At 38.4% G+C, this 24,487-nt stretch overlaps 2 protein-coding genes across 9 annotated transcripts in view; one reads left to right on the top strand and one right to left on the bottom strand.

The window, feature by feature from the left end:
• Window positions 1–7,136: 7,136 nt before the first annotated feature.
• On the bottom strand, window positions 7,137–9,039 carry LOC123641911 (nascent polypeptide-associated complex subunit alpha, muscle-specific form-like). The gene is made up of 2 exons (XM_045556853.1): window positions 8,527–9,039; window positions 7,137–7,717 (listed from the first exon to the last, which is right to left on the bottom strand). Exons 1-2 carry the CDS (start codon window positions 8,898–8,900, stop codon window positions 7,225–7,227), a joined length of 867 nt encoding a protein of 288 aa, XP_045412809.1. The 5' UTR covers window positions 8,901–9,039; the 3' UTR covers window positions 7,137–7,224.
• Window positions 7,417–24,487, top strand: part of YAP1 (Yes1 associated transcriptional regulator) — a 110,988-nt gene continuing 93,917 nt past the window's right edge. For 3 of the 8 annotated variants that reach the window (XM_045556846.1, XM_045556851.1, XM_045556847.1), the window contains exons 1-2: window positions 7,419–8,440; window positions 11,516–11,766. In XM_045556846.1, coding sequence (XP_045412802.1) covers window positions 8,120–8,440; window positions 11,516–11,766 — 572 coding nt within the window. In that variant the 5' untranslated portion in view covers window positions 7,419–8,119. Of the gene's footprint in view, window positions 8,441–11,515; window positions 11,767–24,487 lie in introns of all 8 variants that reach the window. The other 5 variants (XM_045556852.1, XM_045556848.1, XM_045556845.1 and 2 more) reach the window with 4 other exon arrangements.

The raw sequence follows: 24,487 nt of genomic DNA, 5'->3' as shown, positions 1-24,487 counted from the left end.
TATCCAGCTATTCTCCACTTACTAGACAAAACATTAGGAACTTATTATAGGTTAAAGAAGAAATAGGTTAGGTATTAGGAGGCACTTCCAGAGAGTTTGCTATATTAAATTCTCAAAAAAAAATTAGTTTTCAACTTAATGGTTTTTAAGACTTTTTTGTGCCACGTCACATTAAAGATATGTGTTTGTCAAAGCAGTAGTCACAGAATGTTAAAAACTACAAAACAAATTGGAATCACTGCTTATGAGATCTTTTAAAATAGGATTAATTGTCAGCTTTCAGGTAAGATTCAAAATATCAGTTTTTGAGATCCTTTACATGAATATATTATCAATTAAATAGATATTTTCAATTATCAACTAAATATTAATACATCTTATATATTAGATATAGATATTTCTGGGATAAGTGATGAGATTCAAGTATTTAATTATAAAATGAAGGTATTCACTCTGATGCATAATGTTTACAAAGGATGATATTTAATATTTATAGAACGAAGCAGAGTATAAATAGAGTAGTGGTTCTCAAACGTCAACATGCATCAGAAGCACCTAGAGGGCTTGTAAAAACCCAGATTGCTGTTTCCACCTCCAGAGTCCCTGATTTAGTTGGTCTGGGTTATGGCCTGGGAATTTACATTTCCAACAAGTTAGTGATGCTGATGCTGCTGGTTTGGGGACCACACTATGAGAACCATTGACAGAGAATAATAATATTTAGTATTTCTTGAAGACAAATTCCCATTTTTAGTATAATTTATTAAAGTATAGTCAATAATGAGATCTAGTAGGCTCTGTTTTCAAGCCAGGATTTGGAAAGCACAAGCCTGAATTTGATAACACGTATTATGTACAGCATTTGGCAGAGCTACTTGGTATAGGCCCCATTCAATTCTGCACTAAGCCTGAAGGGCCTGATACTCCAAAATTCTCCATTTATTGCTCACAGTTATTTCTAGCTTATTGCAGGGAGATCTCTTTCAAGTAAAAGTCTATTTAATAGTTATTGATTAGCACCTAATGTCGAACATGCATAATGACTGACAAAGACTATGATCATAAACATTTTATATCGAGAATTCAGAGCATAAATTAGAATGAAAGAATAAGTCATTTTAGGACTATATTAATTCACAAGTACACGCAAAGTATCTTCTAAATGTAAAAGTGGAGAACTCTTAAATAATGTCTCTGAGTTGAATAATCAAGTCCCATCAGGTCAAGCAGAAATTTTTTCAGCAAGATGTTCCTTGCAGTTTCTCTTCATGCAATTATACCAACTCAACTAAATCTCAGTCTCCTTAATCCACATAATGATGAAATAATAAAAACTCATTCACACTTATTTTATTGGATCCTCATTATTATCCTGTAAAACAGGAATTTTTATACGAATAACTACCAGTGCCTAACACCTAGCTAGCACTCTATAAATGCTTTTACAAATGTTTCCTCTTAATTCATCCACTCAATGCCAGACATATAGTTAGCAAACGGTATGAAGACCCACAAACAGAAGGGAATAAGCAGAAGTTCTGAGGCTATTGAAGCCATGAGTGGGCAAATCATGAGGAAAAGAGGGAAGGAGAGAAGGTTCTCCAGTTTTAGCAGAAAGGAAGGCCGAGTCTCAGCAGTGGGTCACCATGATGGCAATACACAAATAGAGAGTGATTGATTCTGAGGGATTACAAGGTTATCCCCAATGTAATTAGAGTGACATTAAATCCTAAGCAAGACACGTGTAGCTGGCTCTATGAGGCCCGGCTACATTTCCTAGGACTATTTCTTTCTCCCCTTCTTCCTATGAATTCTTAAGTTGAACCCTCATTAATTGAGGTAAACTACGTCTCTTGCAGTATGAAAATCCCTAGAAAGTATATTATCCAGTAGTTTTTTTCTAAACAACACTTTAAGGGAATGAAAGTTTTTTTTGTCTCTTCACACTTTCAATCTAACTTCCCAAAGATCAACCTAGCTTTGTCCTTAATGTTTAATATTAAGACTATATAGCCCTACTTGCAAGCCAGGATGTGTGTGTGGGGGGGAAGACTATATAACCCTACACCAGCACTATTGGTCAAAAGAAATAAATCAAATTCTACTCCTTAAATGACACTTCCTTATCTTTCTACATACATAAATTCATTGATAACCATTTTGAAATGCCTGAAATTAAACATAATATTCTTGATGGTGAATTTGAGCTCTGGAATCAGAAATGTAGGTTCAAATTTGGCTCTATCATGTACTAGCAGTGCAACTTTGGGCAAGTATTTAACCTCTCTGTGCCTCAGCTGCTTCATGCGTAAGAGGTTGCTTTTAATTTGAATTTGTAAAGAGCTGTGTAAGAATTAAATGAGATGCTCCATTTAAAGCAGTTAATACAGTATCTGGCACAATGTTAACTGTTACTCTTATTCCATCAAAAGCATTTGAAAACTCAGACAAATTCATTAGCATTTAGTAAATGTTGTGATGTCTTGGAGGTATATGGTATAGGAATATCTGTCTGGTTTGTGGAGACTGAATTTTCAAAATTAGAATCATGGCAGCAAGACACTTGTTTGAGATTCAACCCATACCTCTATTTTTGGGCTCTGGGGTCTCTTCTATGTTTACTGAACACCTCTTATTTGTTAAGCATTGCTGTCATAAGGATAGAGAAATGGAAGACACTGCTGCACAAGCACTCAGAGGGGTGTTAGGGACACAATACATATATAAACAATTGCAAAAAACTATGGTCAGTGGAGGCAATGGCAAGATTCTAGGTGAAGCCCCTTGCCTACTGTCGGGTGGGGACTGCTGAGAAGGGAAGAGCCAAGAAGGGCTTTCTGTCAGAGCAGTGGTCCCCAGCCTTTTTGGCAACAGGGACTGAGTTCATGAAACATAATTTTTCCACAGATGGTGGTGGGGTAGGTATGACGAGTGATGGAGAGTGGCTGTAAATACAGATGAAGCTTTGCTCACTCACCCACCTTTCACCTCCTGCTGTACGGCCTGGTGCCTAAACAGGCCATGGACCAGTACTGGTCTGCAGCCCAGGGATTGGGGAACACAATGTTAGTGGTTAAGTCTGGGAGGCTGAGTCTCAAGGGAAACCAGGTGAAAGGTGGGTAAGGAAGTTCTAAACAGCAGTAATAACTTCTGCAGAAGCAAAACGATGAGAGGGAAAATGGCTCACTCAAGGAACCACAAGTGGTTCAGTATACCTGGAAAACAGAACACATACAGGTGAGTGGCAAGAGATAGGTTAAGGAGGGAAGCAAGGACTAGAATGATTAAAGGCCTTACGTGCCGTACTAAGGGGTTTGAATTTGTGCTGAATTATATCACACCACGATCAAACTTACATGTTGGAAAGATCACTCTGACATCAGAATAGAAGTCTGATGAAGCCTAGTAAACTAGAAGCAGGCATATGATTTTGGAGGTTCTGCAAAAAATGACAGGAAGTGAAGTAGAAGTAGAAATGGGCATGGACTTAGGTGGTAGACTTTCAGAGATCTGAAAGAAAATTAATATAAATTAGTAACTGGTTGGATATAAGCAATGGTGAGAGGGAGGTGACTAAGAGAGCACCCAGTTTTCTGGCTTGAACAAGTATGTGGATCATGATGCCATTAACTGAGATGGTGAATCAGTGGGAGGATGTGGCTTGGGAGGTTGTGCATGTGGCTGGTGGTGGAGGAGGGTAGGGGTAAAAAGTTTAGTTTTAGATGCATTGAGTCAAAGGGTAAATGAATAAAAGGTGAAGAAGTGAAGAGCAGGCATGGGGACCACTTTTTCCAAAAAGGTACCTGTTGAGGGAAAGGCTTGTGAGGATGTACACATGTTTCTGTAGGTTCAGGGAAAAATTTTCAGGGCTTTTGTGCATGGTGGCCTCCATATTTCTGAGCAGTTGGAGATGATGTCATTTTCTGAGAAGTAGAGGAATGATGAATAAATGGGATGAGGTAGTACATGGTTAAGTTTAGAATAGCCATACTATATGAGAAGAGGGTCATTGCAGATGCAAGGAAACATGGTTAGAGAATATAAATGTGAAAGGGCACCAATCCACACACTTGTGAGATTCCTTTCAGTTACCCCCAGAAACCAGGGTGTCAGCCAGGCTCCCCAGATGCTGGGAGAAGGCTGACCACTTCCTTTTTTTAAGTTCCCAGTGTAGGTAGGCATGCCAGAATGCCAAGATGGGTATGTTTCAAATGTTTACACTTAGCAAATCAATACTTTTAGCACATGATAATTACAATGCAAAATAATTTTGCTATTCACCACGTAATTATAGAATTTACTTAAAATATTAATTCCTAATGCATGACAGATAGTGTCATTTGGTAATGGGACAAAGTTTAAAGTTCTACAATGAATGGCTTCTTGTAGTTCTATGGTGTAGGCATATCTCTGGGATGGTAGTATAATCTTACTTGGACAAAATATCAAAAGCTTTGATTGAAGCTTTTAATGAATGTGGGGCCTGGGCCCCATAAGCCTTAGGTATTGGATTGGAAAAGACAGGTGATTGCATTAATCCAGTTTAAAAGACCCAGTTCATTAAAATATATGGGACAATGGAATTGAGGGCATAGATGATTGTGAGAGGTTTGAGCAATAGATTATGATTTCCAAACTGAATTGGCATGAAAGTTGTTTCATTCTGTTTGTGCTGCTATAACAAAATACCACAGACTAGGTTATTTATAAATAATAGAAATTTATTTCTCACAGATCTTGAGGCTGGAAAGTCCAAGATCAAGGCAGTGGCAAGTTCAGTGTCTGGAGAGGGCTGCTCTCTGCTTCCAAGATGGCACCTTCTTCCTACATCCTTCAGAGGGAATGAATGCTGTGTCCTCAAATGACAGAGGGACAAAAGGGCAAGGGGGCAAATGCTGTGTGAAGCCTCCTTTATAAAGGCCTTAATCCCATTCAGGAGGGAGGAACCCTCATGACCTAATCACCTTCTACAGGCCTCACCTCTTAATACGAATGCATTGGATATTAAGTTTCACCATGAATTCTGAAGGGACACAAACATTCAAATCACAGCAGAAATGTAAAGAGGAGGAAATGATAGGTTGGAGAAAAGAGAGAGATCAATGATAAATGAGGTGCGGGTAATAAAATGAGAGAACCAAATGGTTATTAAGGAAATGGTATAGCATAGTTTGATTTCACAACTGGAATATTTCTGGATGATGACAGCATGGAAACATAGGGGCAGCTGGCCAAAGTGAAGTAGAGATGAGCATTCATTGTAGTTGAGAGGTCAAGTTATCGTAAGACTAGTGTTTTGATATAGCAATACATGGACATTAAAAATGATCCAAGATAATGGTGGATCTTTGTATGAAGAAGGTGTCTCCCCATTTCAAGGTGCCTTAAATTGATAATTGCTCCAAAAATGGGGCAGGGGAGGCAGTAAGGTGACAAAGGATTGAATACACATTATCTTTATCCCTTACTAACCTATGATTGAAATTTTACAGATGAGGAATAGTAAGTTATGAAATGTTGGTTGATGATACAGAAGTCTTACAGAACATAAAATCATTCCAAAGAGCCTTTCAATCCACTTACCAAAGTAATTTTGTTCTCAATTTAATGGCAGGTGAAACAATATTGAACAAAGCAAATTTTGCTGCATCTTAAGTCCTTTAATTATAGTGTTCATAGTAGTAAATGTGTTAGTAAAGGGATAGCTTCCATTATAACTCCAGGTTTTCAACCACTTTGGTTCTTAAAGTTTTCTTTCAGGTGAAGTTATTAATGTATAGTTTCTGCCCAAAGGCTTTGTTTGTGTGGGTTGATTATTGGACGTGAGAAGAAGGGTCCCTGAGGTTGTGCTTAGAAAATGAGGACTGCTGCAAAGGAGAGGCTATGTCACTACCTGTGAAGTAATCTGTGAACATGGGACAATGATGACAGCTGACATTGATGCAGAATTTGCCATATGTCAAAAAACTGGGCTAAGTATTTTATATCCATTGACTCATTTAATGTTCCAAGAACTATGAGGTACCCCTGACGCTAATACTAAAGAATAGGAAACAAGTAACCCGTCCAATGTCTTACAGCTAGTAAATGGTGGAATTGAGACTTGAACGCAAAACTCTGTAACTCCAGAATCTACAATTTTGTTGTTAAATACACCTGACATTTGGGGTTGGGGGTAGGAACAAATCCAAGAAGCAGTCACGAGAGTCACTTACACTGACTCTTTTCTTCAGACGGGAAACTGGGGGTCCAGAGCAATTGATTAGAATCTTCTGTTGGAATTTTCAGTGTCTATGCACACTGATAATCAATGTGGGGGAAAAAAAAACAGAATTTTGAGTGTCTGAAGTTTGCTCTCCTGGCCCAACCCCTACCATACCAAGTGATACAGATCCCTTCTCAGAATTCTCCTGGACATGTTCTGGCTGGAGGAAGAGATTATCTTTTTTGCTCCGGGGCCCTATCCTTGCTTAATCCTATTGATATCTCTGTTTCACTAGCGTTGCAGACAAAATCATTAATACGAGAACCAGAACCAGAATCAGAATTCTTTAGAATGGACTAGTGGATTTAAAATCAGACTGATGTTGCACACCACTGTGAATATACTAAAAAACCCAGACACTGAATTGCTTTAATGGACAAATTGTATGTGGATTGTATCTCAATAAAGCCGCTTAAAAAAAAAAAAAAGAGTGTATGACTTAAAAAACAAATTTGGAGTGATTTCAAATGGACTCCTTGACATATGACACATGGAGAATCAGGTGCCTGGGATGACCTGCTCGCCTATTCATTTCTTACTCAGTCCACATTGACAGAGTTCACCCTCGTGCCAGGCAAGGATGACAAAGGCTCCCAGCCCCTTGAGGATGAAAGATAGGGATAGAGGAATGCTTGTAACCAAAGTTAAGCACTGATTTTTTTTTTTTTGCGTTGAGGTTCTCAGTGACTATGTTCCAAGTTTGAGTGCTAAAACAATTGATGTGATTTTCACTTTTTAAAAAGGCAATGTTTTTGCTTCTTTTAGCAACTTACATTGAATCACAGACCAAAGCTTCAATTACAGTAATCATTTACCCTTTTGAAGTGGGTTTTCGCATACTAAGGGATAAGTGAAAAGTTATGAAATCAAGTTAATGTTTAAAAATGGACCTTTATTAAAAATCAGTGCCTGCTCTCTATTTTAACTCCAACCGATCCTAGCGGCTCGGTCCAGACGAGCTACCGCGGGGAGGGTGCAAGTGGATTTACACCTCCTCTCCCGACTTCTTTCGGCCTTGACCATTTCGCACGTCCAGGCAGCGGCCAGAGCCTCTCCCAGCGCCGGCGGGGAAGGGGTCGGGCGGGGCGGGGCGGGAGGACTTCCTGCGGCCAGGGGCGGCCGCGTTCTCCGCAGACCTGTGTTCCGACCCAGCATTTGTCGGAGGGCAGGCCGCTCGGAGCAGCCGGCACGCACTCGGCCCCTGCCCGGTGAGGCGCGGGCGGAGGGAGGACGGCAGCGAGGGCGAGCGGGTCACGTGCGGCCAGGAGCGGCACTGGAGGCCGGGAGTCTGCAGGAATGCGGTAACTTGCAGCGAAGTTTCCCTCAGCGGCCGGCCGCAGATTCGGCGCGGGCGGGCCCGCAGAGGAAGGAAGAGCCGGGAGGAGGCGGAGCCGCCGAGTGGCTCGGGCGGGCAGTTCTCTCAACTTTAGTTTTGGCGTCTGAGGCGAGTTTCTGTCTCAGTCGGGCGCAGCCGCCGCCAGGGAAAAGAAAGGGAGGAAGGAAGGAACAAGAAAAGGAAATAAAAGAGAAAGGGGGAGGGGAAACGCAACTAGTTGTCCGGCCTCCGTCAAGGGAGTTGAAGGAAAAAAGTTCTCCGGCGCCACAGGTCCGAGTCTCCCGCAGCCCCTCCCGAGGCGCAGCCGCCGGCCCAGCGGAGCCGGGGCGCGGGGCGGGGGCGGAGGCTCTGGGGCGGGGGATGCGGGGCCGCGGCGCAGCCCCCCGGGCCTGAGAGCGAAGAGAGCGCCGCTCCCGCCGCCCTCGCCTCTTCTCCCTTCTCGACCCGTCGAGCCGGGGCGTCCGGGCGGAGCCCTCGCCCGCCTGGTCAGGGGGTGCGCGTCGGGGAAGGCAGCAGCCATGGATCCTGGGCAGCAGCCGCCGCCTCAGCCGGCCCCCCAGGGCCAAGGGCAGCCGCCCGCGCAGACCCCCCAGGGGCAGGGCCCGCCGTCCGGGCCGGGGCAGCCGGCACCCCCGGCGTCCCAGGCGGCACCCCCGGCACCCCCCGCCGGGCACCAGATCGTGCACGTCCGGGGGGACTCGGAGACCGACCTGGAGGCTCTCTTCAACGCCGTCATGAACCCCAAGACGGCCAACGTGCCCCAGACCGTGCCCATGAGGCTCCGGAAGCTGCCTGACTCTTTCTTCAAGCCGCCGGAGCCCAAATCCCACTCCCGACAGGTAACTGCGCCGCCCTCTCCCCCCTTCCCCGTCGGGCAGGCCCCAGGGGCGGGTGGCGCTCGGGAGCCGCGGCCGCCAGCTCCGACCGGGGGCGGGGGGTTCCGGGAGCTCCGGCGGGGCTGGGGGTCTCGCGGTGGAGCGGAGGAACCGGAGGCGCCCCTCGGCCGCGGCTCCCGGCTCCCCACTTCTCCCGGAGTGCGGGGCCGAGATTTGTTTTTCCTCTTGGAGTTTCTCGCTGCGGTTGCAGCCCCGGGGGGCGTACTTTCCCCATTCTTCCTTTCTTTCTTCCCGGGGTTCCCGGGAGGTTGGCGGGAGTGGAGGGGGAGGTGGGAGGAAGGAAGGGGGTGGGGAGAGCCGGGCCGGGGCCGCGGTGGGCTCGCACAATGCGCGCGCCTCCGCGCTCCGCACCTTCGCTCCCGCTCGGGCTGGGCCGGGAACGGGGGAGGGGGGCCTCTGGCATTCGTGTGTGGGTGAGTTGCCAGCGGCGCCGCGTTTGTGAAGTTGAGCCCTTGGCCCCCTTTCCTTCTGGGCCTCTCGGTCCACTTCAGCCTCCTGGGGAGTCAAATAATTGTTCTCTTGTTTTCCAGTGTTGATTAGGGGTGGGGGTTGAACCGGTCCATTTAGTTTCTTGCTCTTTCCCCCTCCGCCTCCTCCTCCCCCTCCCCCTCCTCCTGTCCCCCTCCCCCTCCCCGTCCCCCAGCTCTCCTCCCCCCTCCTCCCCCTCCCCCTCCTGTAAGCATTTATTTTCCTCGCGGCCTGGCGCTTTCAGAATACAGGATTCGGGCTTCCCCTGCCCAGACTTTCCTGGAAGTTGTTTATGGAGTTCTTTCACTCCCGCGCTTCCCTTGTGCCCTGGAACTCGGGCAGGCTCGCTCTTATCAAACTTAGTAGGTTCACGTGTTGGTTTCCCGACTGTAGACTATCACTTACAGTCTGCTGAAATGCTTTTGAATTAGCCACATCTGTACGTTGCGCAGGAACTGAGTTGCGCTTTACAGCACCGAGGTTTTAACACAAGCCTTTGATAATAGTACACTGCGGGTTGACTCATAGGCCAAGTCCTGCCTAGTTCAACTGTGATTAAAAGTTAATGTTTGGGAAGCGATGACTAATTCCAGGATCGCCATTGCTTTTTAATTCTTATGGAGGATATGAACATGGCTGCTTTTCCATATACACAACGTTTGGTCATTTTGCCAACTTGATTCAGCATTGAAGTGAAACTATTTATTATGAAAGTGTTAACATTCCGATAGGTCCCAGTGGATTTATTTACTTAAGGGTTCTCTTTTTCTTTCTTTTCCTTTTTTTTGTTTTTAAGAACTTGCTTCAGGCTAAACTTCAGCATAGAAAATTTGCCCAAAAGTTAATTGGCTTTCCAAAACTGCAATGTAGTTAGCCCACTCGGGCTGTAACTTGAGTGGAAAGAAGAATTACCGCCCCCACTCCGATTCCCCCTCCTATTTGCAGGCCTGTTGTATATTCTTCTGTAGCAGACCAGCGGGTTTTGGAACTCAGAAAAGCTCACTTAACCTGATGACAAAAACCCGGGTTAAGGAGGAGGAAGGAAAAACAATTTAGCTGCTTGCCTAAACACTTCAATTTGTAAGAAGTAGACTTAGGTATGCTTTTTTCTCTTACCCTTGGAAGTGGGTTTATGGACTCATTACGGGTAAATGTATGTTGGCATGCACCCTACAGACTGCACAGCTGTGCTACTAGTTAGTTACTTCATATGTTTTGAAAGTAAAATACAAATAGGAGATTGAATTCGCCGTTTTGTGGCATCTGTCAGCCAAAAAGAATTGCAACTTAAAAGTGTGTTTACTCTTCTAGCAAATAATTACATAAAAATTTATATCCAGCAATTTGCAAATTCACACTATTCATAATCTATAGTTTTGTTTGTTTTTAATAACATTTTTAACTAAGTGTTCTGCACATGTAAGTTTAACTTTTATTTCTGCCAGTGATTGCCTAAATCATACTTACTCTGCTTGGAAATTTAATTCTGATTGGAAGCTCAGAAATGTACATGACTTTTAAGATATAAATGACTACTGATTCCTTCCAGTTTCCTTTATTTGCCTATATGAATCTAAGAAATTCTAATTTGTTGATAATCAAACCCTAATTCCAATCAAAGAATTTAAAAAATTATGCTAGATTATGAAGATTATGAACCTGGGTTGTAAATACTATTGTTCACACGCTATTGACTATAAATTCTTTAATATATATCCATTTTTCCATCATGAAAAAAGCTATGAAAAAACTGAGGCACATGGAAGTTAAGATATTTGTTCAGTGCCACACTAACCACCTTGGACTGGAACTCACAATTTTTTCTGCTATTACATAGTTGTAAATATGTTTGTAAGTTCTTGAGTTATAATTGAACTGATAACATCTTTATCTTCTAGATGCAAAGATATGGTTGGTTTTTCATTCCATTAATAAGATGGCTTTTAAGAACATTTGGGCAGTTCTGTATCTTTTGCTTTCATTAAAAGTTGTATAACTTGTGATGATTGCTATATTGATGGCATTTGTTCATAGTGAGAAAGAATGAAAAGGGCTCATTTTTTCTAGGGCTTGTCCTAGAAAATATTTAAAATCTAGTTAAAAATACATAGTTCCTCTTTGGGTTATATTTACACCTGAAACATTTTAGAATTTGGAAAAGCACTCCAGCACTCATACTGCCTTGACCTTTTAGAAATTAGGTTTCAAAATTCTACATTTATTATTAAAACATTAGGAATGTTTTATTCATTCTTTATTCTTCTAAAAGATGTAGAAGGCATGTCTAATGTGTAGTAGGTATAAATTCATTTACGTGGACTGTCCATCAAAATTACAAATGTTTATAAAAACTGTATATTAAAATTACATGAAATTAAAAGTATTTATTTGAAAAACCTGTGTTCCCCAGTGTCAGCTATTAAATATTGAAATTTGCATTTGGTACTTAGATACTTGGTTGTGATGAAATTTGTCTGATAAATTTAAATTTAAAGGCACTCTCCCTAAAGCGATTTCTTTTTTAAATTTTCATTTTAATATTCCTAATAGGCCAGTACTGATGCAGGCACTGCAGGAGCCTTGACTCCACAGCATGTTCGAGCTCATTCCTCCCCAGCTTCCCTGCAGTTGGGAGCTGTTTCTCCTGGGACACTGAACCCCACTGGAGTAGTCTCTGGCCCAGCAGCCACACCCGCAGCTCAACATCTTCGACAGTCTTCTTTTGAGATACCTGATGATGTACCTTTGCCAGCAGGCTGGGAGATGGCAAAGACATCTTCTGGTCAGAGATACTTCTTAAAGTAAGTGAAAAGAATGGTGGGTGATGGTTATCTAAGAAAAATGTGTATTAGAAAACAGTGAAGTGCTGTTACGATATAGAATGTCATTTGTTTTTATATTTTACTTAATATTTATGTTAAGCTCAGTTATATCTTTTATAATTTTTTCCAGTTTGACATAACCTAAATACCTCTTTTAACATGGGTAATATTTTGAAAGCTTAATTGATTCTTGGTTCAATTAAAATAGACTCTTTACAATCTTTTCTTTTGAGGCAGTTTGGATAGTCTCTTTTTGGGTTTGTGCCAAACTTGTTAATTAGCCTGGCAAAAAAAAAGAACACCATAAAAATTTTAAAATTCTGAGAATTATAGGACTGGCATTGTCTTATGAAATATGTATAGTGCTACTTATATCTTTTGAAATAAATATTTTATTGGTAGAGAACTACAAAATTAGATTTTTCTGGGAGTTGAATTTTACAGTATTTTAAACTGTGAAATGACAAGCACTTTAGTTGCAGTTTGTGATTTATCAGTTTTTTTCATCGAAATGTAAAGAAAGGAATGTAAATTTTTAGGTTTGATATACAATCAGTGGCAAACTTCTTTAAAAACTAGCAGTTCTTGAAAACAGAATCTCTCTTTGAAAAACACAAAGAAGGCCATCATGTTACTCATTTTCATGGGCCTTTTTGTCTTAAACAAAATGGCAAAATTGCATTAAGCTGAAAAGACCTAAATAGAATGTTATCTCCTCTTCCAATTTTGAAATCGTAGATAAGACCTTAATTTTATCTGACTTGTTTGGTTCAAGTGTATACAAAATGTTGTCTAAAACTAATTATTATAGACTGAAATTGATGTCTTAAAAATGCTCACTTAATAGTATTTAATGGGGTTGAGATCATACAGTGAAAAACAATTCAAGTGTTGATTCAGATCTGTCTCAACAGTCTATTCCTAAGGCAGATGTAACATTTATTTATTAGGTCTGATAATACAATTACTGGTGATGTTTTGTTGTGTGAGTCTTATATGTGTTTTATGTTGATTGTCTTTCAAGATAGGTTATTTTATAATGTAAGAAAATTTTGTGACAGGCTTATTTAGAAGAGCAGAGGAAAAGGTTTGATCTTGAAAAGTTTCTATAGTTTTTTGCCCTTTTCCTGCAGCTTTTTCTACTTTTTAAAATTCATTTTTTGGTGTCCTGGTATCCATTTCAAAGGGTCAGGTTTCAACCAGAACAATAAAGGGCCTGAGACTGGAAAGTACACACAAGTCTGGCAAACTCATCTGCATGAGCAAGATCATTTGTTCTCAATCCCACATCCAAAGTAAATGATTGAAAGAGCTTCTAGCTGTGAGGGATGTGTCTTGAAGGGGAAAGGAGTCGAAACAAACCAGGTTGTTAGGAAGAAAAAGAAAGGCTGCACTTTTTTGAACCTCTCCCTGCCGGGTCACATGCTGACCTGGGGAGATTTTTAAACAGCTTAATAGCCTGCTTGCCTTCTTTCTTTGGTTGATGCTGTGGCAAAAAGTATAAGGTTAAAGAGCACAGAGCAACATTTATGTTCTTCATCTTAGTCTTTTGTATCTTGTAATAATTGCCTGTAGGTGACATCTGCCTGCATTTTTATTATTTCGAACGAGTGATCTTTTTTGAGCTGAAATAAATATTCAGTTGTCCCTCTGTATTGATAGGTTCTACATCTCTGGATTCAATAGGCTGCTGATTGAAACTATTTGAAAAAAAAATTATATCTGTACTAAAGGATGTCATTATTTCTTGTCATTATTCCCTAAACAATACAATATGACAGCTATTTACATAGCATTTACTTATGTTAAGTATTATAAATAATCTAGAGGTGATTTAAAAGCATATGGGAGTATGCATAGGTCATATGCAAATACCATGCTATTTTATGTAAGAGACTTGAGCATCTGAGGATTTTAGTATCTGCAGGAGGTCCTGGAACCAATCCCACACAGATACTGAGGGATGACTGTGTTTATTTTTTTAAGTTTCCAATGATTCTTCCTTTGAAAAGAAATGTTTCCCTTATAAAGGTATTAATATATAGATGGATTAATGAAGGGTGTACACACATACCCCACTCACCTCATTCACCCCAGTCACCTGTGGGCCTGTAAGGAAGGTAATCCAGGCCAAAATAATAATGCCATTATGAGAAATAGTTGCAGGGCTGAGGAGAAGTTTACTGGGAAAGAAAAAACTGGAAAGAGGAGAGAGAAGATATAATTGTTCTTTCAGTATTTTTGGGACTCTGATGTGAAAGTAAATTTAGTCTTTTTGTATTATAAGAAATGTGAGGAGTTTTGATTCCATGGAAGACTTTTTTTATATCAAACTTTTCAGAACTTAGAAGGATTTTCCCAGAAAAGAAAATCTTGGTCATTGAAAGCAAATGAAGTCATGTATTAGGTGGTACCTGTCAGGGATTGTATAGAGGGCCCCTAAGCGCTGGATGTGGAAGATGGGTGCTATGGGCTTATAAAATTTCATATCCTTCTAAAGAGTATCTCCTTTATGAACGATAATGCAATTTGTGGAAATGTTAATAAAACAACATTAGTTCACTTCCAGCTACTCTGATGATGTTATAGGTAGTATGTCGTCATAAACAACTTATTTTTGTGTACTCATCAGATAAGTGAGATTAATATCCTGACTGAGTCAAAGATGATGATAAACTAAGCTTTTATGGTACCAAGTTGTTATTGTCAAAATTCGTTTTTACCTAGTTTTAATGTTTTAAAATCAGACTCTTGGCAATCAACACTTTTTCTTCTTGTATTTTCTAGTGTCTAAAGAAAAGTTATTGCCAGCTAGATGTAGAATGAAGATTTAAACTAATTGCATACTTTGCACTCATTTCCACAGTGAAATATTATATTTTAATACATCTCTTTAGGTATTTGTTGGAACTAATTTTTAAGTTACAAAGTATATATTAATAACTTACAGAGATTTATATTTGGCATGAAGAACTCTGACTATAAATGGTCTAAACATGCAAAGTGATGTAATTTGAGAGAAAACTTAAAAATGTTGACTTTGGAAACAACTAATTGTTGCCTTGTGACCATAGAGGAGTAAGTTTTTAAAGTCAGTTGGCCCATCCTCTAGTTTCAAGGCAGCATAATTACTGAAGGATTATAAGCAGACAAATCATTGTTATTTTTAAAGCCCTCCGCAGGTCAGTGAGATACTCTGGAGAAGACTTCTATTTTATTTGGGCAAATCATATGGTAGAAGTATGGTATTAGCTACATTTATCAATGATACATATTCAAGCTGTGGGATGATTTTGAAGTACATAAAAAAGGCTTAGTCATTGTATACTACACATAATACGTGTTCTACTGAATTTAGTGTTTGAAATTAATTTCTTAAACATATAGTACATTGAGCTTTTATTTCAAAAGAATTCATTCTCTTTATGACTCTGTAAATTATTGCCTTCTTCAGCTGTCTTATAGTTTTCCTGCAGGAAATAGTTCTTCAAGTAGTTGGTCAACAACTTCCTATTTCTTTATAAGCTGCTGAATAACTTCCTGAATTAGTATTCTATAATATCCCTGGTTACAAGGAGTGTTTTTACTTGTCAGATTATTTTATTGAATCTGATACCTTGTAACTATTACCACCTACAAAGACCTCCTTATACATAATGTACCGGGCTGGACCTTAAAATTTGATTTAAGGAGTCTGATCCAATGATTTTAAAAGTTTGTAGATTTGCATTGTTTTGACAATGTTCTTTTAGTAATTTTTAAAGGATAGTTTTGTTTTATTTCCATTTTTTATCATTTTCTTAATAACTGGCCTCAGCGTTTTTAGGTTTTTAGTCTGTGAAGATTCAAGGTTTCTTGTGGCTATGAGTTGATTAAGAGTTAAATTGAGTATCTTGATCCACAATTTAAAAAGGGTTTTTTTTCAGAGACTTTTGACATTGCTTGGCATAAAACTTAGCTATATTCTAGCATTAAATGAACTTGCCTTGCAGATGTAATTGATCATTATAGTTTCTTTTTCTGGTACATATATTTTTTAGAAATGAATGTTCCATTGCCCTGATTAAAGCTACCCCAGAAATGTATGAATTAAAGTTTCTTGTTCCAGTTTGATCTTATGCTTTCCCTCTCAAACCCTTGCCCAGTAGAAAACTGTAAATGCATACAGTGTATGTTGTTACCATAATAAAGATGAGATGTTTTAAAAAAGAACAGTTTCATAAGAAATAAGACTGCCATTTCTTGTTATATCAAGTATAACCCAAATGGTTTCCCGTTAAAAATGAAAAAAGCTTGTGATTTTGCCATTAAAAGTTGCAAACACACACACACACACACACACACACACCCACCCACCCAAACAAAAAAAGTTCAAATTGCAGTTACAAAGTATTTCCCTATCTGAGGGGAGGGCCAGTCCCTGCCTGTTTGTCTTGCTATTGAGGCTGAGAGGAGTGAAAAGATAAAAGTATGCTCTCAGCTCTCAAAAAAAAAAAAAAAAGCTTGTTTCTACTCAGTGGGTGGGCATCCCAGGGAAGAATGGCATGCAGTACCACAGTGATTTAGGGAGAAAAACTCTGGAGGACTGTATTCAACAGAAGAAAAACAGTTGGAAGACAGTAGATGTGACAGAGTAAATAGAATGTGGAAATTAACTTATTCCCTAGGGGAAATATTGACTATTTTTAGTGTGAACTAAGAAGATATTTAATTAAGAAACTGGATATTTAACTGCAGCAAACTCAATTGGCTGCAAGATGTGAGGCTAATTTTATTCTAAAAGTTACATTCCTCAAGTTGAATTTTGAGAGGAATCTAAAAAGTAAAAAAATAAAATAAAAATAACATTCAAAAAATACTTCTAAAAAGCCTCATGTTAACCATTTAAACAAACAAAAAACCCCAGGTAGTACTTGAATAGTTGAAACTTAAAAAAAAAACTTTTTGAAACCCTGAGATCAGTCCCCTTTTGTAATGTAAAGAAGTATTTTATTTTGTAGTTAGAAAAATAATGTATATTAGCATCCTAAAATGCTGTCATGATTCTGCACTGCCTTTTACCTTAGGGCTTTGGGAAGAGGTAAACTCTAAACCTAACCTTTTGGTTGCCAAATGTATATTGAAGTTTAGGCTTAGGACAAAATCAAAATGAAGTCATTTTAAAAATCAGTTGTTAAGATTTAAGATTATTCAAACTTAATTTGCTACCTTCTGTAATAGCATAATTTAGCCATTAATTATGGCTTGAAAGTTTAGTAATAGTTGAGTAGCATTGTATAAAAGGAGGTCTTAAAGAGCTGTGTGGTTCTATAACTGTGGTTACTAAGTGATGCAGTTCTTACAAAAAGGGCTTCTGATTCTAGGATTAATCGGAACTTCAAGTCATGAAAGGGATGTTGCTGTTTTTATGAAGAAGAATTGCTTCATGGTTCTGGTTACTCAAGTACTGTAGCACCAAGTTTCCTGGGAACAAGCACTGCCACCATGGAAGCACTTTTATTTACGTAGGCCTTGACCCCTTCTAAAAGCAAACAAAGAAGTTTGCTATAAATCACAACAGTCCTTTTTTTTCCCCCATTAATATGCTAGACAAGGAAAATGGTCAGTAGTTTTGTCCTCATTTGGCTCTTAGCAAGAGAAGAATCATAATCTTTAACACACCAAGTGATAAGCTGTTGTTTCTCTCAATGATGTTACAAATTAATAATGTAATGCCCATGGGAGTATCTTATTCAGGTTTTCTTCCACCAAATATTTTTAACACTTTATTTGTGGTTAGTGCTGTTAATGTGCATCTTTATTTCTTCTTGGGATAATGTTAGTCAATAGACTTCAAATTCTTCATCTGGGTCCTGATTTGGGGGTGTCAGATGAGGGGACATTTCCTTCTTCCTCTTGCAATTGCTTACTTAACCTCAATGGGGGAGAGGGTTTGTTTGTTTGTTTAATTAAGGGCTTTATTTGTCCAGTAAATGTGTTTAGAGAGATGTGCCTTTTGATACACACATGAAAACTTACTTCGGACTATTTGATTTGGTATTTAAAGGCAGCCACCTTTAGAGTGCTACTCTGTGCTTTGACAAAATCAACTGTGGGGTAGAAAGTTGTTTGAAATTCAACTTCTCACATATCCTGAAGTGACTGTAATATGGAACAGGCTTTTGGAATGAAAGTAAACCCTACCATTTAGAAGGTGAGACAAGATGGGGATTTTTTTTTTTTTTCTGTACAAGATACGAATGTGGGGTTCTCTCGTTTTATGTTTACAAAACCATTCTCCCTCACTGTCCTTTCTTCACGAACAGTAGTTCTCCCATGACATTCATGATTTTGCTTTCTGAGATTTCAGTTACGTGTGGTTAACTGCAGTGTGAAAATATTAAATGGAAAATTCCAGATATAAACAATTCATATGTTTTAAATTGTGCGCTCTTCTGAGTAGTATGATGAAATCTTGTGCCATCCAGTCTGAGACGTGAATCATCCATACTGTTTATACTACCTGCCCAGTGGTCACTTAGTAGCCATCTTGGTCATCAGAAAGACATAGTATTAAGAAGAAAAAAAAGACATAGTATATATAGAGTTTGGTACTATCCACAGTTGCAGGCATAGACTATGTATCCCCTGAGAGTAAGGGGGGACTGTTGCATCTTTATGGATTTCTTTTAATAAGGTATATGTTTTTTATTATAAAAGTAACATTTATTAGAGAGAATTGGAAAGTTCAAGAAAGGAGGAAGTAGGCGAGGAAGCACCAGATTCTACCAGTTAGAGGTGTTTGAAGATGCTTGTTTTCCTAGCCTCATGTATAAACATGTTTTGAAATTTAATTTTTAGGGCAGTAACATATACATCAATTTAGAAAATTCCTTAATACTATAAGATACATAAAGAAAAAGAGCAGTGGCCTGCTTTTCTTGATCTCTGGTTTGCATTCTCCAGAGGCAAACACTTTAAACTTTTAGATGTATTTTCCCTTGGTACTTGGAAAAACTCTGTATTTATAAGATATGCTACACTGCTATTTCTTGAATTTTCTTCACCCCTCAAATCCTCCTTTTATTTATCTTCTCCGAATAATTAATATAATTTTTTGTTTAAATATTTTTACATTATTTTGACTAAATTTGCCCTCAGCTGAGTCGTATGATATACTATGACTTTCTCAGCAACTTTCATATTTTCTTGGTAAGGCAATTATTAATTGCCTTGGTTTTTTTTTTGTTTGTTTCCATTTAGATTTCTGTTGCTTTTTTGCCCCCTTGGAGGCATCCCTGAGTCCTTTGTCTTCCTGCACTGGGCTAGACTTATTTCAGAGTTGTCATACTATGACATCCTTGGCTCTGTCCTGGGGAGTCCCTGCATCATTCTTTTTGGTTGAATACTCTTATTTTTTTCATTCTTGATTTGCTCTTAAGAATTTGCTCATCTCCCAGAAATTTGCTGAGAAGAAGGGTGTATGGGAGGTAACTGTCGAGATTTTTTGTGTCTAAAAATATCTTTATCTGTTAACATTTAATGGGTAGTTTGGTTGTAGAATTTAAGATTATTTTCCCTTGGAATTTTGAAGCCTTTGCTCCATTTCATTCTAGGTTCCAGTTTTCTAATTGAGTAATTAAGTCCAGTTTGCTTCCGTTAGGGTTTTTAGTATTTTGTTCTTTATCTTTGCAGGTCTAATTTCATGATATGCCTGGGTGTGGGCCTTTTAAAATTCATTGTAAAGAATGAATGGTCTGGAAACTCAGTGTTCAATATGAATCATGCCCCTTAAACTTTTACAGTACAGTTGCCCTAAAGGACTGAAGGACAGTCTTGGAAAACATTTCTTTTATTAGTTCCTGGGTGATTTTTTTACAGTCTGTTTTATCTGTTCTCTTTTTCTGGAATTTTTGCTAGTCAAAATAACTCTTTCATTTTCTTATCTTTTCCTACTATTTTACTTCATTTAGCCTTTTGTTAATGCTTTCTGGGAGATCCCTTCAACTTTAACTTTTAATTTTTTAGTTGATATTATTTTCTCAAAAAGCCATTTATCATTCTTAATTTCCAGTGGCTCTTTTCTGAGCTCATTGTTTGTTATTTTTAATAACATACTGTTCTTGTGTCATGGATATAGTAATGTAGTATCTCTCTGAGAATATTATATGAGGTGTTTCTTTTTAAATTTTCTTCTGCCTTCATTGTCTAAGTGGGCTTCACTGGAGAATAATACAATAGAGACCAAGCCCTAAAGTTATGGGGGAACTTACCTGTCAGTATCTTAGTAATTTCCTCTTATAGGGGCCAGTTTCTGTAGAAGGATATCTGCCAGTCTCTCTAGAGAGCATCAGTGGCGATGGGTGTTAAGACTGACTACCAGTGTTCTAGGGCTGAACAGTGTTAGGCTTCATCTCTGCCCTTGGCTGTGCCAAGTGTCTGAATCCAGAGCCTCTAGGTCCATTTCTCTGGAACCTAAATCCCATCTTCTGCTTGGGCCGGGCAGAGGGGTATGTAATAGGTTTTTAAAAAGTTAAATGTAAGCTGATTTTTTATGAATTCAATTTATAATTATTAGGCTGACTATATAAAGTTATTGGTTTTCTAAGCCCCAGTTACTATTAGCAATTTCATATGATTTGACTTGTATATTACAAGATCTCTTTTTACTGAATCCTTAAGTAAATGCTTTTACAAGGCAAATGATTAATTCAAGTGTATTTGTCCCCATTAGTGTCAATTTTAGACCACATTTTTACATGTTAGATTTTTTTAAAGGGAGAACTATAGACTTTAACATGAGGTGGTTGGCATTGATTGGACAGTGTGTAAATTTTGTTCAGAGGGTTTGGGTTCTGAAAAAATTTGAAGGGGCACAAAGACTGGAAACTAATTCCTAATCTTATATATGATAGTGGGGATATTTCTGTTTGTGTGCCATTTCAGAATACAGCTTTAAAAATTAGGGCTTTAAAGTAAAACAGCCTTATAGAATTAGCAGCATACCGCTCTCTTCTCTTTCTGTATCTTTTTTTTTCTTTCTCTCATCAGTACAGATGGTAGGAAAAATATGCATATCTGAATTGATTCAGTAGTTGTAAATATATAGTAAACTTGCATAGGTTAATCCCAAGAGGCATATAACTGGGTTTTGTCTCAGTTTAGGTTGCTTCTTTTCCTGGCAAGTGCTCTTTAATAGGTAGTTCAGAAAAGTAGCTTATGCTCAGTCTTTAATAGGCCATTCTCCATGTCATGGAATGTTATTTTTTCCCCCTATGTACTGTTGTATGGGCATGTAAGTGTTTTTAGGGACTAAGTTAGAATTTCATGAAGATGGGTTTAGGTTAAAATACATTCACCCATAGGTGCTGACTGAGATGTGTTAGGACCCTTTGTTGTTTTTGATCTCAAGTTGAATTTCTCCAGGTCTGCTTTTTCAGCAATCTTTTCCTTATTTAGGTAAAAAGTGGTTACATATGGAAATCTGTTCGGGAAAAAGAGGAAGCAAACTTTTTAAAACTGCATAAAATTTTTGATGGCCAAAGCAAACCAGATCAGAGCATTGTATAGCAATCAGAGAAGAGTGTTAAATGCTACCAAAAAAGTGAATACTTGTGAATCATAAAAGGCATTAAAATTTTGAATGGTGTGAGGAAGAATGGAACAGAATCAATATATCTTAAACATGTAAAATAAGGAAGCATGTTAAAGTGCTAAAGTTAGAAATGAGCTAAATTAATGGAGATTTCTGAGACGCTGCCTGGAACTAATCCTTATCAGTTACAGAGTCACAGTTACCAAGCTCTCCTGGATAACATTTTTTTTAAAGATTAAAAAAAACTAGTGAATCAATGTCCAAATACAGATGTTTCTGTTTTTCCTCTACACATGTTCAGACTGATATAGGTTATGTTTCTAAAATCATGCAGTTTGGATGGGCTCCAAATGATGTAATAGGATCACTTTTAACCCCTCCCAGCTGGAGGATGTACAGACTTTCCTGTTAGGACTAGTACAGATCTCTTTGTATGGATGAGAAAATAGTCACTGTTTCTTCACAGTGATATATAAGTGTCATTGTCCTCTGAATTGGAGAACAAAGTATGCCCTTTGTGTACCTATCTTTTCTTCAGTTTTGAGGTAGTGCCCATAATACTACAGATAAGAATTCGCACAGCTTATCAGTAGGTTAACTCCCTTTCCTCCCTCAAATACTGGGTGCTTTTTCTCAAAAAAAAAAAAAGACCCACTTGGTTCTGGATGATGTGTGTTGAGTTGCTTCCTGCCGTTCTATCTGTTATTTTCTTTAGATTCACTATATGTGATTGGTGTTCTCTTGATGTTATAAACACCTATGTCGTGGTTCTACGTAGCAGGCATTGTTTAAAGGATTTGTTGGGTTCCACCCTCTGGAATGGAACAAAATTAATATGTCATTGTTGAGGGACTGACTGGATGGGTCTCAGAACTCCACTATAAGTCATCTTGTTTGCCTTTTCATTGCTAACTGTTTCTCACTGTTGAGGCTGACTGATAACTAACTACAAGCTCAGTAAAGATAGATCTTGCACTCTTTGTTCAGCATTATATGTGTAGCTCTAGATATATTTATTGGCAGATGCCATCCCCTAGACTGCTCATTATTTCAGAGTCCATTGGTTAGTAGTCACCCTGATTGATGCCTGTAGTTTCTGCACAATTATTATTGCTCTTTTCAGTCTTAAATATATCCCACTTTGGATGATAAATTACATATGCTCATTTAGTGCTAAAAAGCATGCTAACTAGGGTATTTACTTTGTGTATTCTAAAGTTAATTTTATGAGTTTGAGATTATTCTTAAACTTAAATAACTGGAACTGTTAAAAAAGGGTACTACTTATTTTCTGGATATAAATTAACAATAGTTTCACTCTAGGGTGTTGTAAGTTTTATTCCATGGACAGTGAATATCTGAGTGCTTTAGAATTAAATGAATAAGCAATAAAATTCTGTTTTTGTCAAAGTGATGCCAGTGAGCAAGACAACTATGGGAGTTCAGGGGGAAAGTAATGAGGTGGTAGGTGCAAAGGGACCCAAGAGAAGAGACAGTACTCAAGTCATGCTTATGGAATTAGCATTTTCATCTCAGTGATTGTGAGGATAGAGGAGGTGAAAAGTCAAAGACAGAGTTGAAAAAAGGTTTTCTGGTAACACCAAAGGACTTGTCCACCGCACTCTGAATGATATTGCATCTTGAGAGAGTCTTTTCTTGATACTGTTAATCATAGTTAACTCTGCACTCTGACTTTGGGCAATTTTTTTTCCCATTTTTTAGACAATTCTTGTATCACAACACATAAACAAGCATTAAATGGCTTGGCTTTATTCACTGTTTGAAACAAATTGTTTAGAAGTACGAATCATGCATTATATGAACATTGTCAAATACAATTGTATCCTGTATATATATATATATATATATACACACACATACATACATATATATATATATATATATATATTTTTTTTTTTTTTTTTGAGACAGAGTCTTGCTCTGTTGCCCGGGCTAGAGTGAGTGCCGTGGCATCAGCCTAGCTCACAGCAACCTCAGACTCCCAGGCTTAAGCGATCCTACTGCCTCAGCCTCCCGGGTAGCTGGGACTACAGGCATGTGCCACCATGCCCGGCTAATTTTTTCTATATATATTTTAGTTGGCCAGATAATGTCTTTCTATTTTTAGTAGAGACAGGGTCTTGCTCTTGCTTTGGCTGGTCTCGAACTCCTGACCTTGAGCGATCCACCTGCCTCGGACTCCCAGAGTGCTAGGACCACTCCTGGCCTGTATTTTAAAAAGGTTTATTTTGATGTTAGCACCTGTTTACTTTTTTTTTTTTTTTTTGCTACTTTTTGACAGTATTATGTATCAGAAAATGCTGGTTGAAAGTGATTGTTTTCATTTCATTATCTGGTACCATTTAAATTTAGCTTACTGTTCATTTGTTTACCAAGTAAACTTAATAGAATTATGAAAAGTGAATATAAACCCTTTTCATGCCTTATTTGTTTTATCACTGCCAAAATTGAATTAATGGTAAAATATATAAAACATTATAATTTTTTACTTTTTAAAGTTGCATAGGGAAGCAGTTTGAAATTTATCTACTTTCAGAAATTTAAAGAATTTTTAAAATAAGCTTTTGAAATAGTTTTAGAAAAACAGAATCAAATGGCTTAGTCCGTTTTAAATTACCAAAACCAAATATTTGATAACTTGTTTATTAATCAGCTTTATTCAAATAAATTGTAAAACCTTATAGTATTCTGCCTATCACCATTATATAAGTTACTATGGAAATTGAATTTTGTTTTTAAATTACTCTAGGATTTAAAATTTATTAATAAAACTTTGGTGGCACAGCAGTCAAAATTCTTAATCTAAACTTAGAGTTTAATATACTTTTGGAAAGAAGTTAAGAGTTTTGATGAATGCTGGTAATCAAAAATTAATATAGTTGACAGCAACATGTTATGCTGTTAAGATTTCGACTCTGCTGTTTTATGGTAAGTCACATGGAGATCATTCACTGTTACTGGTTATCTTAGCTTGTGCAGCCATAACCAAATACTGTAGGCTGAGCAGCTTAAAAAACAGAAATTTATTTCTCACAGTTTTAGAGGCTAGAAAGTCCAAGGTCAAGATGTGGGTGAGGTGGGTTTCATTCTGAGGCCTTTTTTGGT

This window comes from Lemur catta, chromosome 7 (genome assembly GCF_020740605.2).
Source record: "Lemur catta isolate mLemCat1 chromosome 7, mLemCat1.pri, whole genome shotgun sequence".
Lineage (NCBI taxonomy): Eukaryota > Metazoa > Chordata > Mammalia > Primates > Lemuridae > Lemur > Lemur catta.
The sequence above is the reverse complement of the archived record's forward strand: the minus strand, read 5'-3'. Positions and strand labels throughout refer to the sequence as shown.